We start from the raw sequence: 17,977 nt of genomic DNA, 5'->3' as shown, positions 1-17,977 counted from the left end.
AAAGGGTTAATGGCCCACGTTTGTTCTTTAGTTAAATATATATTTGAAAGTTGAACACAACATACATGCGATGTAGGACACAAATTTGTGATGAATCACTTCATTTTGTGTGTGTGTGTGTGTGTGTGTGTGTGTGTGTGTGTGTGTGTGTGTGTGTGTGTGTGTGTGTGTGTGTGTGTGTGTGTCCTCAGTGAACTGTATCAGTCTCTGCAGTATCTTCCAGCTGCAGCAGTCACTTCAGTTTCTGTTCAGTCTGACTGAGGGAGGTTTTTGTACGACTGTTTTTCACTGTGTGAACACATATGGGCTGTGGTAACTCTTACAGTAATAAACTGCTGCATCTCCAGCCTGGACTCCACTGATGGTCAGAGTGAAGTCAGAGTTTGATCCACTGCCTGTAAAACAAGCTGGAATCCCTGATTGTCGAGTGCTAGCATACTTAATGAGCAGTTTAGGAACTCCTCCATCTTTCTGTTGGTACCAGGCTAAAACATGGTTGTTTTTCCAAACACCAACATTCTGACTGGTCCTACACTTGATGCTCACAGATGCTCCCACAGCAGAGCTCACTGCTCCAGGCTGAGTCACTGTGATCTGTCCTCTGGACTCTGAGGACACAGAGACAAAAACATAAAGCAGCTTCATGGTTTTGTGGGCTTCATTTCAGAGGGACAGATGTTGATAGAGGAGAGGAGTTTGATTCTCTGGACTTTACCTGTGAAGCAGCAGCAGAGGAGAGTCCAGATGAGGACGCAGATCAAAGTCATGTTTTTGATGAGGAGGATTTCTGTGGCTTCTGTTGTGATGAAGGACAGCTGTCAGTCATCCAGTGTTCAACTCTCAGGACTATAAACTCTCCCAGAGCACTGGAGCATGGTGCTGCTGATGCAAAGTGCCTCTCTATGGAAATGAACTGACTCCAGCAGGACTGCATAATTAGTCTTTGCAATGTGAATTCACAGGTTTCCAACATGTTTTGAGATGTAATTGGGTTGGTAGCTTTTTATTATTCTATTTATTACTTTATCCAGGACCTTTAAGCCTTCTCCTGATACACAATCTGGTAATGTGGATTAAAAGCAGAATTAAACATTCATTCAGCTACTGCTATAAAAGTGATCAATGACACCATTGAGGCAATGAACCTTTTGGTGTGACTTTTTTCCTAGACTGACTCCAACACAGACTTGGACCAGGCTCATAATGCTGTTTAATAATGGATCAATCAAATTAACATACCACTGAATAAAGGTCTCAAAGTCAGTTTTCTAAAATCTGGAATGTGTTTGAACAGACTGCCACAAGGATACGTCTTTGTTTTTTAAAGCCAGTTCATGGACAGATAAGACCTGTTAATTAAACAGATGATTGATTGATTTTAAGTAAAATAATTGCATGTATTGATAATTAATTACTCTCCATATGAGGTCCAAAGAGATCATCACCACAGGAAATAACAAAATAAACATAAGAGCAGAAACTTTAGGACCGTCCGAATCAACCACCTGGTTCATTCGTAAAAGGAACAAATGCATTGGACAGCACGATACTAAAAAGGCCTGAAAAACCACTGAGCTGCACTCAGCTCCCACTGAAGGTTTGGACTAAGAGGCTGCTGGCTCTGTGGCCCGTCCGAGCTGCGGCACTGTATGTTGCATGTACCCACTCGATTCGGACAACGGACCAGCTGTTAGTTTCATTCCATCCCGGGATTCTGGGAAGCCCCCAGTCCAAGTCATCAGCTGTGTCAGCCTGACTGTACTGAGAGTAATTAATAGTAATTAATACTGTTGGATTTGAAGGTAAAATCCACAGACTGAACTTGTGGCCTTCACGTTTCTACCCCTCTTATGATCGAAAATCATGTGGGTCATATGTGTGTGTGTTTATTTGGGTGACTCTGTCATGGTCCTGGGTCATGTGACCCAGTATTCTGAGTTTCTTGATGTTTTCTTATTCCTTTCAGTCTAGTTTCATTTCAGTTTATCGAGTTACATTCAGTCACGCCTGGGTTACACTTTTAATTCATGATTTTTCAAGCTCCCCATTTGTCTCATCCCTGTGTGAAGTTTTCTGTGTTAAGTCTTCGTGTGTTTATCTGTCATGTTTCATGTCCAAGTTTTCTTTGTTTGTCTACTTCCAGTCATGTCTGGGTCTCGTTATGTTTCCCGTTTTATTTTGAAGGATCCTTGTGTTTTTTGTTTATTGTATTTAGCTTCACGTCCCCTGTCCTGTCATTATGTTAAGTGCTGTCAGCTGTTTTCCCATGTGATTCCGCTTCCCCTGATCATTCCTTATGTGTACTTAATCCGTGTGTTTCTGCTCAGTCGGTGTCAGATGGTCTGTTAACCTCACCACAGTATTCATGGGTTTACCTCATTGTTCCGCTGTGTGTCCTAGTTTACTCAGTGTTCATAGTTTTGTTGTAGTTCTTTCACTGAGTGTCACAGCCTTCTGTTAACACAGTGTTCATCGTCTCCTTAGTTTCCCTAGTTTTATGTTTTTTCTTCTGCAATAAAGGCTCGCTTTATTTTTGAAACTACGTTTTGTCTGCATCTGGGTCTACCTCATTCTTCACACCGGCGCACCCCGCCGTGACAGACTCTTCCCATCAGAGGATGTATGTGTGGGTGTTTCTCTCTCGTCCCTCACAGGTGCCTGCTGAGTGGTTGGGTTGACTGATTCCTGTTCCCAAACTGGAAAACTGGATGGACAGAGAGCTCTTATACCAGATGACTGACAGCCACATCACCCCTCTCTCCTGGGCCTCCCCCACTGAACAAACAGATTAGGGATGTTTAGAAATCTTTTGTTTCAATATTTTGGCACAGCTCACTGCCAAAGTTAATAAATGGGTGTACTGCATTTACACTTGTTTTTGGTTTTGGCTTATTCTTGGGTGGAGTTGGAGTCGGGAGACAAATTCTTGTTACACCGAGGACGTAATACACTTTTACATAATTTAGTGAGCATCAAAAAACAACACTTACTATTGAAAAAGTACAATTATTCAGCACTTACTGCACCTTACTGAGTGCTGGCATTTCAATCTTTCTCACTACTCTGTGTACAGAAATCTGTACATTACAGAGAGTGCAAGCATGCACATTTTTTGTTTTCGTCAGCCAAAAAGTTTACTGATCTTTGAGAAAATTATGTAACTTTAATAACTATTTGTTATAACTAGGGACCGAAAGTGCTTAAAATCTCAGAGAAGCGGTGTAGGTGAGGTAGAAAGTCATTAGGATTACATGTTACATATCACACATTGACTCACTTTGTCTTAGATAAGTGTGTGCGTGTGTGTGTGTGTGTGTGTGGGGGGGGGTGTCAAGATGTGACCCCATAAAGACTTCCCTAATCCTGCTGGTCTGGAAGTCCAGCAGTTCATCTAAACAAAAGGCACTTGAACTAAAACGGATATTGGTGTGTTTGATATACCATAAAACAATAAAGGAAGGTACGACCTCTCTCATGCCCCCAGAATGTGAGTGTGCATGCCAGAACACTCTGGAAGGCACACAGAGTCTTTACAGACTGCTCAGGATCAAACCTCTTTCAATATGCAATTGATTGTAAAACTAAGCATATATGAGCAAATATTTCTACGCATAAATGACAATCCAATAATATAAACCTGACAGAACCGTTTTGAAATTTTCTACAAAGTTTGAATAAAGTTAACTGTGTGTGTGTGTGTGTGTGTGTGTGTGTGTGTGTGTGTGTGTGTGTGTGTGTGTGTGTGTCCTCAGTGAACTGTATCAGTCTCTGCAGTATCTTCCAGCTGCAGCAGTCACTTCAGTTTCTGTTCAGTCTGACTGAGGGAGGTTTTTGTACGACTGTTTTTCACTGTGTGAACACCCACTGACTGTTAGGATAGTGAAGACTCTGACAGTAATAAACTGCTGCATCTTCAGCCTGGACTCCACTGATGGTCAGAGTGAAGTCAGAGTTTGATCCACTGCCTGTAAAACGAGCTGGAATCCCTGATTGTCGAGTGCTAGTGTAGTAAATAAGACGTTTGGGAGTTTCTCCAGCTTTCTGTTGGTACCAGGCTAAACAGTGATTGTTGCTATAAACATAAACATTCTGACTGGTCCTACACTTGATGCTCACAGATGCTCCCACAGCAGAGCTCACTGCTCCAGGCTGAGTCACTGTGATCTGTCCTCTGGACTCTGAGGACACAGAGACAAAAACATAAAGCAGCTTCATGGTTTTGTGGGCTTCATTTCAGAGGGACAGATGTTGATAGAGGAGAGGAGTTTGATTCTCTGGACTTTACCTGTGAAGCAGCAGCAGAGGAGAGTCCAGATGAGGACGCAGATCAAAGTCATGTTTTTGATGAGGAGGATTTCTGTGGCTTCTGTTGTGATGAAGGACAGCTGTCAGTCATCCAGTGTTCAACTCTCAGGACTATAAACTCTCCCAGAGCACTGGAGCATGGTGCTGCTGATGCAAAGTGCCTCTCTATGGAAATGCCTTTTTTTGCACAGTAATCCATCCATATACAAAAATTTGCATGAAAAACGCAAAAATGTTAATACTTCACCAAGTGTAAATTTTTCAGATAGTAAGAAAATATCATTAGTTATTAATCTTTCATTTCTGTAATTTAATAATTAGAATTTGTGCACATTTGTCTATTTAAGAAAAAATTCTCCTATAATTGCTGATTATGCAATAACACAATAGAATAACACAATCTTTATAAGTAAATATACTAATAGATTTGCTGCAGACTAAAAGTAAGTGAAGGTACAACCCACTGGACCATATTCAACAGAGACACACTTCACATAGGATTCATTACGTCTGGCTAAAATTAATGTAAAGGATCACACTTAATGACCGTGGACTTATACTTTAGTATTCATAAATCAATGTAAAATGTGTTATTAGTTATTTATCTTAGGAGTCTGGAAATAAAGCGACTGGACCTCTGTAAGTTCTTGAGGATGTTTCATCCGAGAAGTTTCTTTGGTTCTAAAAGGCAAATGGTGGAAAGTCCCAGATTTTAAGCCCCAGTGGGAGTTTCCCCTTAAGAGGGACATTGATCCACCATTGATTATGTGCCCCATCACACGAGCCAACCAAAATATGTTGAAAATCACAATGAATTAAATTATCAGTTTTTCCTGTAATCCTAATTTCTCTAAATGTCTAAACGTCTTTCTGTAAAGACTGTTAACATAATACTGAGTAAGGAGGGACTCTGTGACTCATCTGCTGCTCTAGTTTCTAGTCAGACGTTGCCAGGACAGGACCCTTCATCCCTTAAAATGATGAAGCAAATCTGTCAGTTAAAACTCATTTTAAACTGAGCTAAGTCATAAATACAGTTATAGCATTTGTATAAAACTAAAATGCTTGAAAATCAGAAGAAAACTCAGCAACCTTTGATGATTTTAATTCAAATTAAGATAAATACCTCTGGCTGCGTAGACAATGCTCATGTTGCAGGAGTAATGTCCTTGGTTTGACTCTATGCTTTTTTCTTGAAGCTTCTTTATTGAGCTCGACTTCTGTGAAATGTGTCACATGTAAAGCATTTAATTTATTAATAAAGTACAATAAACCTTTCAATTGATCAGCCGTGGACGTGTCTGTAAAGCTGTATAACAGTGCTGCTCTCTTGTGGCCTGTGTGTGGTATTACACACACGTGCTGCTCAGAGCTGTTACTGAAGCACTCACTATAATCAGTTATTCATCATATGGCTATAATGTAAATGCTTGAGGAATAATCTTTATTATATAGTTTTTATAAATTGTATTTTTCTTTGAATCAGATAGAGGCTCGCTTTATTTTTGAAACTACGTTTTGTCTCCACCGTGTCTGCATCTGGGTCTACCTCATTCTTCACACTGGCGCACCCCGCCGTGACAGACTCTTCCCATCAGAGGATGTATGTGTGGGTGTTTCTCTCTCGTCCCTCACAGGTGCCTGCTGAGTGGTTGGGTTGACTGATTCCTGTTCCCAAACTGGAAAACTGGATGGACAGAGAGCTCTTAACTACCAGATGACTGACAGCCACATCACCCCTCTCTCCTGGGCCTCCCCCACTGAACAAACAGATTAGGGATGTTTAGAAATCTTTTGTTTCAATAATTTGGCACAGCTCACTGCCAAAGTTAATAAATGGGTGTACTGCATTTACACTTGTTTTTGGTTTTGGCTTATTCTTGGGTGGAGTTGGAGTCGGGAGACAAATTCTTGTTACACCGAGGATGTAATACACTTTTACATAATTTAGTGAGCATCAAAAAACAACACTTACTATTGAAAAAGTACAATTATTCAGCACTTACTGCACCTTACTGAGTGCTGGCATTTGAATCTTTCTCACTACTCTGTGTACAGAAATCTGTACATTACAGAGAGTGCAAGCATGCACATTTTTTGTTTTCGTCAGCCAAAAAGTTTAGTGATCTTTGAGAAAATTATGTAACTTTAATAACTATATGTTCTAACTAGGGACCGAAAGTGCTTAAAATCTCAGAGAAGCGGTGTAGGTGAGGTAGAAAGTCATTAGGATTACATGTTACATATCACACATTGACTCACTTTGTCTTAGATAAGTGTGTGTGTGTGTGTGTGTGTGTGTGGGGGGGGGGGGGGGGCGGGGGTCAAGATGTGACCCCATAAAGACTTCCCTAATCCTGCTGGTCTGGAAGTCCAGCAGTTCATCTAAACAAAAGGCGCTTGAACTAAAACGTATATTGGTGTGTTTGATATACCATAAAACAATAAAGGAAGGTACGACCTCTCTCATGCCCCCAGAATGTGAGTGTGCATGCCAGAACACTCTGGAAGGCACGCAGAGTCTTTACAGACTGCTCAGGATCAAACCTCTTTCAATATGCAATTGATTGTAAAACTAAGCATATATGAGCAAATATTTCTACGCATAAATGACAATCCAATAATATAAACCTGACAGAATCGTTTTGAAATTTTCTACAAAGTTTGAATAAAGTTAACTCTGTGTGTGTGTGTGTGTGTGTGTGTGTGTGTGTGTCCTCAGTGAACTGTATCAGTCTCTGCAGTATCTTCCAGCTGCAGCAGTCAGTTCAGTTTCTGTTCAGTCTGACTGAGGGAGGTTTTTGTACGACTGTTTTTCACTGTGTGAACACCCACTGACTGTTAGGATAGTGATAACTCTGACAGTAATAAACTGCTGCATCTTCAGCCTGGACTCCACTGATGGTCAGAGTGAAGTCAGACTTTGATCCACTGCCTGTAAAACGAGCTGGAATCCCTGATTGTCGATTGCTAGCAGCATAAACAAGCAGTTTAGGAACTCCTCCATCTTTCTGTTGGTACCAGTGTAAATAGTGCGTACTTCCAGAAGCATGAACATTCTGACTGGTCCTACACTTGATGCTCACAGTTCCTCCCACAGCAGAGCTCACTGCTCCAGGCTGAGTCACTGTGATCTGTCCTCTGGACTCTGAGGACACAGAGACAAAAACATAAAGCAGCTTCATGGTTTTGTGGGCTTCATTTCAGAGGGACAGATGTTGATAGAGGAGAGGAGTTTGATTCTCTGGACTTTACCTGTGAAGCAGCAGCAGAGGAGAGTCCAGATGAGGACGCAGATCAAAGTCATGTTTTTGATGAGGAGGATTTCTGTGGCTTCTGTTGTGATGAAGGACAGCTGTCAGTCATCCAGTGTTCAACTCTCAGGACTATAAACTCTCCCAGAGCACTGGAGCATGGTGCTGCTGATGCAAAGTGCCGCTCTATGCAAATGCTCTGACTGTAAGACAGATTCAGTTGGTCTGAAGAATCATTTATAAGTGGATCTACCAGTTTATTGCAGTTCTTTTTGGGAATATTTCAAGCTTTTTTCTTTCCTTTCCTTTTTGTTTTGGTTTAATTTTTTTGGTGGGGGGTATCTTAACCCAAGTAATCACCTTTCTACCATAGGAAAGAAGTTTGAAGAAGCTGCTGCAATTAAAATGTAATTAAATTAAAATTAAAATATGCTTTTATATTCTTTGGAAGACTACAGGGAGACTTCACTTACATGTCATAAATACTGTGTTTTTCCAGTTTGTGTTTTATCGAGTATTATGCTAACCCGCAGTGAGGTAGTTTATTTTATTTAGGACATGACAGCAAAGCTTAGGAAAAATCATTTTGTGATTCTCGTTATAGCTTTAACACTTATTGCTTTAACAGCAGGATGGTCCTGGGTTCATCCAGGCTGGGGACTTTCTTTGTGGAGGGTGCAGGTTCCTCCAGTGTTTCTGTGGGCTCTCTCCGGTTTCCTTCCACATCCAAAGACATGCAGATACTGTGATTATGTTAACTAGTGACTCTAAATTGATCAAACGTGAAAATGTGAGTATGAATGGTTGTCCATCTCTTTATCTATCCTGGGTGTATCCTGTCTCTTTTCCCAATAGCATCTGAGAGAGGCTCCACCATCCTCTTCACTTAGTCCTGAATCTGCATGGACCCACATGCTCCTGGTGTCACGATCTGGTTACAGGGACTCAAACGCAGAGCGGTTAGGTGTCTCCAAGGTGTAGTTTATTTACAGTGCCAGTGCAATATATGTACAGTGAAGGGATCCAAAACTCCGGGGAATCACAGGGTAGCTCTCTCACACTTGCTCACGTCTTCTTTGCTCACACTCACACACGTTCACACGGCAGGGAGATCGCAGGTCCGGGGGGGGGGGGGGGGGGGGGGGGGGGGGGAGATCTGAGGCAGAAGAGAAGGAAAGTCACCAACTAATCACAAATCACAAATTATGAAGCACAAGTCCACAGGAGCTGTGAGAACACTAACGTCAGTAGTACAATCATCCAGCGACGAGAGGATCTGTGTTCCAGCCTCAAATAGTGCTCCCGGTGATGACAGGTGATTGTTGTCAGGTGTGTGTGTGGGCCAAGGGCGGGAGCCCACAGTGAGCTCCGCCCAGGCAGAGAGGGAGAGAACAGAAACAGCAAATGTAGCCTTGTGGGGCCGACCGGGCAGGCACGTAGACCATGACACCTGGTCCTGAATAATTCTGATATTTTAATAGAACAGAGCAGAACTTAACTAAACTTCATGCAAGAGTGAAAATGTCAGGATAAGACACATTGCTTGACTCATGAAGTCAACTTTTGCATGAAATGAAACTTGAGAAAACTGATAATTAAAAGTCAAAGGCATTTTGAAGCAGCTCAAACTATAAACATTAATGTGATTCAGGCACTGTTGGAAATCTCTATATCATAATTGTGTCATAATCCATCAGTATTTCAAAGTGTATGCTCTCCTGCTCCCTTTAAGTCACTGTAATCCACTTTTTCAACAAACTCATTAGTTCCTGGATGTTTTCAAAATAAAAGCTTTCTACCATCTTACTTTTCAGAAACACTTTATTTCTACAGGTTTTCCTTGTGAAACAGTTGTGGGAACTAAAAAATATTCAGTTCAGTCCAATTCAGTTTTATTTATGTAACATCAACTCACAACAGTCACTATTGTAACATAAAAAAGACTTACAAGAATACAGGACAACCCCAACAATCAGAGAGCCCCCTATGAGCAAATATTTTTCAGGATGATTTTTGATGACGATACTAATAGCATGAGATGTCACATCATTTAAAATTCTAAAGGTTTCGTGCATTTCCAACAATATCAGCTGTAAAAGTAATTCTGTGAATATGATCGTCCTTATCAATCATAACTATTCAAACACAGTAAAGTCCTCAATTTTAAATCACTACATTATTTTCCACGAGCAATTGTGTTTACAGAGTTCACACTAAATATTTGAGCATATTATTCTCAATGAAGATTAAAAGCCTCAATGTGCTCATTCTAGTGACATTTTTTATGACTTGTTATTTATTCACTTCCTGAATGTGACACTGCAGATAGTAAAGGTATGGATGGATGTTTTGACGCTAATTTATTCTGAAAGCAGAAATATTTCAGCAATATAAAGTGTGTGTGTGTGTGTGTGTGTGTGTGTGTGTGTGTGTGTGTGTGTGTGTGTGTGTCCTCAGTGAACTGTATCAGTCTCTGCAGTATCTTCCAGCTGCAGCAGTCACTTCACTTTCTGTTCAGTCTGACTGAGGGAGGTTTTTGTACGACTGTTTTTCACTGTGTGAACACAGCTTGACTGTTCAGCCAGTGAAAACTCTGACAGTAATAAACTGCTGCATCTTCAGCCTGGACTCCACTGATGGTCAGAGTGAAGTCAGAGTTTGATCCACTGCCTGTAAAACGAGCTGGAATCCCTGATGCTTGAGTGCTAGCAGCATAAATGAGCAGTTTAGGAACTCCTCCATCTTTCTGTTGGTACCAGGCTAAACGGTGATTGTTGCTATAAACATTAACATTCTGACTGGTCCTACACTTGATGCTCACAGTTGCTCCCACAGCAGAGCTCACTGCTCCAGGCTGAGTCACTGTGATCTGTCCTCTGGACTCTGAGGACACAGAGACAAAAACATAAAGCAGCTTCATGGTTTTGTGGGCTTCATTTCAGAGGGACAGATGTTGATAGAGGAGAGGAGTTTGATTCTCTGGACTTTACCTGTGAAGCAGCAGCAGAGGAGAGTCCAGATGAGGACGCAGATCAAAGTCATGTTTTTGATGAGGAGGATTTCTGTGGCTTCTGTTGTGATGAAGGACAGCTGTCAGTCATCCAGTGTTCAACTCTCAGGACTATAAACTCTCCCAGAGCACTGGAGCATGGTGCTGCTGATGCAAAGTGCCTCTCTATGGAAATCATCTGACTGACTCCAGCAGAGACTTGGATCAATGTGATGTGTCTAAAAAGAGTTGTCATGGCATATTTGGCATGTGACTCACATGAACCCTTCATGATTTATAGACAGATGAGAAATTTTGTCAAAATTTACTCGTGCAGTGAGGAGATGTGAAGGCTTTTCTCCTGCAGGGGCATTTTGCTGAAATGATTCAAGACCACTTGTCATTGTCCTGGTTCATTCGACCAAGCGGTTTGCGTTTCCTGTGTTTTTGTCATTTTTTTGTACTATGTTAAGTCTACTTGTTTATGTTAAGGATCATTCTTTAATGCCTGCATTGTTCTGTTTAGATTTGGTTATTAGATTTCCCCTTGTGTCGTTGCCCTTTGTGTCTCCCTCTGTGTGTCTGTGTTTATATTGTGGTGTGAGTTCTTGTGCCTTGTTTCTCCTCTGTGTGTTTCATTCCGTCATGTTTATCTATGTTTCCCAGCCCGTCGTGTCTGCTCTCTCCCTCGTGTTCCCTCACTCCCTTTCGTCTGCCTCTTCTGCGCTCCCGCATCATGTTTCCTGTTTTATTGTGAAGGTCTTGTGTTTCCATGGTCGTTTTGTCTCGTTGTGGTTATTCGTGTTAGCTGGGTTCCTCGTGTGTTCTCGTTATCCCTCTGTGTATTTAGGTCAGCGTCTCCCTCAGTCCTGTGTTGCGTCCTCCCTCATGGCTGTGTTTCCCTGTGTGCCTCTTTGTGTTTGTAGTTTATACTTCCCCCAGTCTAGTTTTGTTTTGTATTTCCATTCAGCAAATAAAGCTGGTTTTTGATTTTACATCCTGTTTCTGGGAGTCTGCATTTGAGTCTTTTCCTGCCTGCCTGCTCAGCCGTTTCATGACACCACTTGTTCTTTGACATAAATCATATAAAGTGTCCTTCAAGTCCTTCAGACTTTAAGACAGTTGAACATCTGTGGGTGAATTTGGATCGATGTGTTAGAGTTAAAAGAGTCCAAATTTGGTAAATATAGCTTGAGAGAAACAACGACACATGGCATATTAGACGATGTCATTATTTATTCACCAAAGACTAATGAACTCACGACTCTTCAGTTTAATTTGAAACACAGCATGGAATAATTTACTTGATAGAAATGTGAAATATTCGACCCATAACAGAGACATTTTATTTTTCCGCGGGCACTCCGCTGTGTGCGACTCAGGCAGCTTACCAGTTGTTGTTGTTGTTTGCCAGTTTTTCTTGTGGATGAGTGTTGTGTTATGTCAGGCGGTTTACTGATAATCAGCTTATTTGTGGTCTTTTATCTCCTTTTGCTTTGAACACACTCAAGTCACGACTGACATGTAACATGTTCAAGTGGCTTTATTGTCATTTCAGCCATATACAGTGGTGCAGTACACAGTGAAATGAGACAGCGTTCCTCCAAGACCCTGGTGCTACATATAACAGTAAATCAACATAGGACTATAATAAAGTGCAAGTATACAAGAACTACAAAAACAGAACAGAGTGATACAGACACAAGACAGTGCAACAGAAAAGTGCACAGTTTTCTACAAATTATGCAATTATGATGCCGTTATTATTTCACACTAAAATCTTTGAGCATTTTCTTTCAATGAAACTTAAATTTTTAAAACTTTTTTTTAGAATTTTTTCTTCAAAAACAGTTCATAGATGGCACATTTTTGTTTCTATGTTTTAACCTTTTGCCAAAGTATCTGCAAATAATTTGTCATCCATTTCATTTCGCCTTTGATGAAGATTTAAAATTACTATACTGCCATATGGTTACCATTTAACCATACTCTAAAACAGGGGTGGGCAATTCCAGGCCTCGGGCGCCGGTGTCCTGCGGGTTTAAGATCTCACCTTGGGTCAACACACCTGAATCACATAATTAGTTCGTTACCAGGCCTCTGGAGAACTTCAGGACATGTTGAGGAGCTAATTTAGCCATTTAAATCAGCTGTGTTGGTTCAAGGACACATCTAAAACCTGCAGGGACACCAGCCCTCGAGGCCTGGAGTTGCCCACCCCGGCTCTAAAAGCATGCTGACCACTTTGGGCTCAGTTTATGAGATTTAATTTGTAATTAAGTTATTTTTATTTTTCCCAAATATACCAAAAAAAAAATTGTTTGTTTTTTTCCATTTTTACATACAAAATTGTTTAATTTTTGAGTTATGATAAAATTCTGACAAATTTATTTTTCTGATTATTTTAATTGTAATTGTAGAACTAAGAAATAGTTCACATATTACAGACGAGGACATCAGAAGTCAAAGAAACGCTTTAATATTTTTATCTTTGGTACTGAAACTCGTCTGTTGCCATGGTTCAGCAGTGAAGCCTGTCTGTTACCATGGTTACCAATCTCGGATAGAGAAGTGAAACAGCTGAAGAGCAGTTTCACCCAAACTACCAGTTTCTCTAACATCTCTCTCTCTCTCTCTCTGCAGTGGGTCGAGTCCCCCCCTCCCTGACCGTGCTGGCACCCTCTAGTGAGGAGCTGCAGCAGGGGAAGGCTACAGTCATGTGTGTGGCCAACAAGGGCTTCCCCTCAGACTGGAGGCTGTCCTGGAAGGTGGATGGCAGTGGCAGCATCAGCTGGGAGGAGAGCAGGAGCCCCGGGGCGCTGCAGAATGACGGCCACTACAGCTGGAGCAGCACCCTGAGGCTCCCTGCAGACCAGTGGGAGAAGGTGGGCTCTGTGACCTGTGAGGCCACCCAGGGCTCCCACACTCCACTCTCAGAGACTCTGATGACAGACCAGTGTTCCCAGTCCTGAGCTGACTCACTGGGACTCTGATACTGGCTTTAGTCTGCAGCTTCTCTCAGTCTGCTCCCTCTGTGTCTGTATTGCTTTGATAGTTTTCATGTTTTCATGCTTGTGGCACTGTTGATGGTTTTAATACTTCAAATAAAAACTGAGGTCTTCAAATAGTGGTTTTCATGTGTTTCCATTCAGCTGCTCTTCTGTCTGATAATCATCCTTCAGCTTCAGCAGTGATGCTTCCATACACTGAAAATCTCTGCTTCAGTAACTTTGACTGAGAGAATCACATGTGCTGTATCACATCAGAGTGTAAATGTAAAAAAATGAAAACAACTAAAAGAAAGAAAAGAAAAAGCAATAAGTTAAAAATAGAATCACAGCCAACAGCTGCTCCCTGTTATAAATAGTTTTAAAGTCTTTTGCAGCTGCATTATTTTCCATCATGTTGGACTTTGTGATGATCTTTGCTGTTGGGTGTAGAAGAAGTAGAAAACATGGTGACAGATTATTGTAACCTGCATGTGACCCGTGATGAGACCCGTCCTGGTTTTCTTCAAAGTCAGAATTGATAAAATAACCCAAAGAAAAACGAAACTTTCTTTATCAACATAGGAGACACTAAAAATGTCTCTTTCAGAACATCAGTGCAGGTTAAAAAGTGTAAATGTCAGAATAATTTATGTCACAAAGATGAAGTTAAAGACTTGATGAACTAAACTTTAAATCTTCAGATCAAATCATGTGAAATATTTCTGTGACCAAGAATGTAGCTGAGCAATCTACATACATACATATATCAGTACTGCAGTTTACTAAAATATTCTCATTTAATAACTACTTCCCAGTTTGAATATTTACAGGAGAGTTTCTTCATCACAGATCTGACTCACAGTATCAACTGTTTTGTGTTTCACATGTTCTTCTGTGCGAGCTCGTCAGGATGGACACAAGTCTGATGTTTTGAGTCAAACCCACATAAACATTACTGTGTGTGTGTGTGTGTGTGTGTGTGTGTGTGTGTGTGTGTGTGTCTGTGTGTGTGTGTGTGTGTGTGTGTGTCCTCAGTGAACTGTATCAGTCTCTGCAGTATCTTCCAGCTGCAGCAGTCACTTCAGTTTCTGTTCAGTCTGACTGAGGGAGGTTTTTGTACGACTGTTTTTCACTGTGTGAACACATCTTGACTGTTCAGCCAGTGACCACTCTGACAGTAATAAACTGCTGCATCTTCAGCCTGGACTCCACTGATGGTCAGAGTGAAGTCAGAGTTTGATCCACTGCCTGTAAAACGAGCTGGAATCCCTGATTGTCGAGCGCTAGTGTAGTAAATAAGACGTTTGGGAGTTCCTCCATCTTTCTGTTGGTACCAGGCTAAACAGTGAGAGCTGCCAGAAACATAAACATTCTGACTGGTCGTACACTTGATGCTCACGGATCCTCCCACAGCAGAGCTCACTGCTCCAGGCTGAGTCACTGTGATCTGTCCTCTGGACTCTGAGGACACAGAGACAAAAACATAAAGCAGCTTCATGGTTTTGTGGGCTTCATTTCAGAGGGACAGATGTTGATAGAGGAGAGGAGTTTGATTCTCTGGACTTTACCTGTGAAGCAGCAGCAGAGGAGAGTCCAGATGAGGACGCAGATCAAAGTCATGTTTTTGATGAGGAGGATTTCTGTGGCTTCTGTTGTGATGAAGGACAGCTGTCAGTCATCCAGTGTTCAACTCTCAGGACTATAAACTCTCCCAGAGCACTGGAGCATGGTGCTGCTGATGCAAAGTGCCTCTATGGAAATCATCTGACTGAAAACAACAAGTAGTTGGATCAAATAGTCGATGCTGTTTATCAGTTAATCAGTCAGTTTATGAAAATGTTTTCTTTCTTGTGTTTTAGGACACATCCACACATTGATGGATGTGTGGGATTTTTAAATTTGGGTATTTTTTGCAATCTTTTACAAAAACATGTTCATTGACTGAGAGAGGCAAGAAAATGTTTCATGATCAAACCAGAGCAGTACTTTGTGATATAACCCCAAGTGTTGCCAAATGCCAACAAAACATGCAAACAATGTCTGAAGATAAAGGCACAGACATCCATCCTTGTAAGACAAAATCTGATTTCCTCTTGTTCACTTAAAAAAGAAGAAGAAAAGAAATGTTGTACTTTCTACTCAAACACATGAACAGAGTTTCAGAGAATCTTCACCCTGAAAGAAGTTTTAGAAACCTACCTGTCAGCAAATCAAAGAACCGCGTAAGCAACAGGACAGAATAGAAAAGTTTTCCCCAAAAAAGAACCTGCACATTTGAACATGGCGTCAAAAATGAAAGACATTAAAAAAAATCAGAGGAAAGGTACAATTTGCAAAACCTATTTTAGAGTTTTGTAAAACTCAGTACAAAAAAACTTGCAGTGATTCACATTGATGCATGATGCTGACCACAGGATGCAAAAGTTAAACATGACCACAGCGCAGAATCATTCATCTCTGTTTTAATTTGATATTTTTATAACAGGACAACCTGTGAGGCTGGAAAGACTTCGGTTTCATGCCCTGAACAGGTCACTTTCTGTTTGGTGATGTAGTGTCTGCAGTGTTGGGAAGGTTACTTTTAAAATGTATTCCACTACAGATTACAGATTACATGCCCCAAAATGTATTTTGTAACGTATTCTGAATACTTTGGATTACTTAATATATGATCATGCTTTTTACAACTACATGAATGTACTATTGCTGTTTGATTTATTACTGTTACTGAAGGCTACTTGCCGTACCAATAACAACTCGATTTTTACATCTTAATATAAATGAGTAACAGTAGGTGGACATTAGGTAAGGCTGCACTTTTTGCAGTGATCTGCAAACGCATATATAAAACAGGTCCGCGGCTCCGAACCGTAGTAAAGGGACCTCTGGCTAATCCGTCGGGTTAGTGTCGGGCTTGTAGCTGAAAACTAGCTTTACTTTGTTGTCTGGGTCAAGTTTGTAAGAGACAGAGAGAGGCGTTGAAAGGCTGCTCCAGCAGAACTTATTGTTTCGGAGGAAAACACGAACACAGTGTCCAGTCGAGTCTTAACAGCTTACTTACAACTGGGCTCGTCAGGCTCTCTGTTTGGCTGCTGTGGTTATTATTATATTTACATGCTTCCAGCTCCCGTTTCTGCTCGATGACAGCTCCTACTTTTTCTCCCTCTTCGCGCTCACAGACACATAACAGGTACAGCAGTCCATTCTCCCTGCAGCGCGGACTACACTGCCCATCAGGCTGCATTCTTTAGGGCGATGCCTGTAACACTCTGCCTGTTGCCTTCATATTAAATCATTTTTTGAATAATAATTTTTAAATATTTTTAAATATTTCTTCACGTCATAATGCTGGCAGCAAGTAGAGATGACATGGGCTGCAAGATTGAGACACAGACATTAGAGTCTCTTAATGTTTTCTTTGGGTTTCAACCAGCGTGGAATTACCATAGAGAGTGCACAGCCTAACATATGAAACAGGAGAAGACGTGTAATCCATTTATTTCAACAAAGTAATTGTAATCTGAATTGATGTGATTAGCAGAGTAATCCAAAGAGTGGGAATGTGCTGGAAATATCTTTTATTTTATGAATTTGTCACATGTTTTAGTAATATCACTTTTGGGTCACTTCGAGGTTCACATGTGGGGAAGCATTCAGCTTTTACTCTATTGTACAAAGTCAGGCATCGTGAGAAAGTTGGTGACACCCAGAGGGGGAGAATTCAACAGGTGGTGAAGTCTTTTGTTAATCAGGTCTTTGAGGATGTGGGGAAGAGGCAAGGAGCAGTCTCTATGTGACACTGGAAGAGGAGACAAGGTTGTAAACTCTCTCCCTCTCTTGGAGGGGTCAAGGGTGTGACAACAGCTGTGGAAATGCCTTCTGTTTGACTGTATTTAAAGAGGGCTGCTATTCATCTTTAGAGACACGTATCAGTGCCCCACTGAATGTCGTCTCTCCCTCAACTGCTTGGGAATTAAAAAGGTGTTGGCTCATCGTGTCTGCAGACTTTGTTGATTATATTTCCATGACATTATTCTGCAGTCACAAAGTGAGATATGTCACAACAAAGGAGCGAAAACTGAAAAAGTGTTTGTTTACATTGTTGAATTAACACCGAATATAAAAGCTTCAGTGCTCTTTGGTATGGATTCTCCAGTTTTTTTATTATTTTTTTATTTGATTATGTCCCCACATTCGGTGTCAATGATGGTGATGATACTGGAGGATAAACATGAGCTCTAACACATCTGCTCAAATTTACACAGCTTTCACATCACTTCATTGTAGAGGTCGAGTTTTTCTTTATTTCTTACCTGTCTATGAATCTACAGTGTTCAGTTGAGTCACATTCCAAATATGCTGTGAAAAACTCTTTAAACGAGTCGTGCTGGAGTCAGTCAGATGATTTCCATAGAGGCACTTTGCATCAGCAGCACCAT

The 17,977-nt window shown here is 41.1% G+C and overlaps 1 gene segment (V, D, J or C); it reads left to right on the top strand.

The window, feature by feature from the left end:
• The window catches only part of LOC146548564 (Ig kappa chain V-III region MOPC 63-like), a 92,686-nt gene extending 78,971 nt beyond the window's left edge, over positions 1-13,715 (top strand). The window contains 1 exon segment of the V gene segment in view: positions 13,192-13,715. Within this exon segment, the coding sequence occupies positions 13,192-13,520 (329 nt within the window).
• The last annotated feature ends 4,262 nt before the right edge of the window (positions 13,716-17,977 follow it).

This window comes from Mchenga conophoros, linkage group LG22, assembly GCF_057382185.1.
Source record: "Mchenga conophoros isolate Kocher_MC1m ecotype Shallow Benthic linkage group LG22, M_conophoros_male_GT1.1, whole genome shotgun sequence".
NCBI classification, from domain to species: domain Eukaryota; kingdom Metazoa; phylum Chordata; class Actinopteri; order Cichliformes; family Cichlidae; genus Mchenga; species Mchenga conophoros.
The sequence above is the reverse complement of the archived record's forward strand: the minus strand, read 5'-3'. Positions and strand labels throughout refer to the sequence as shown.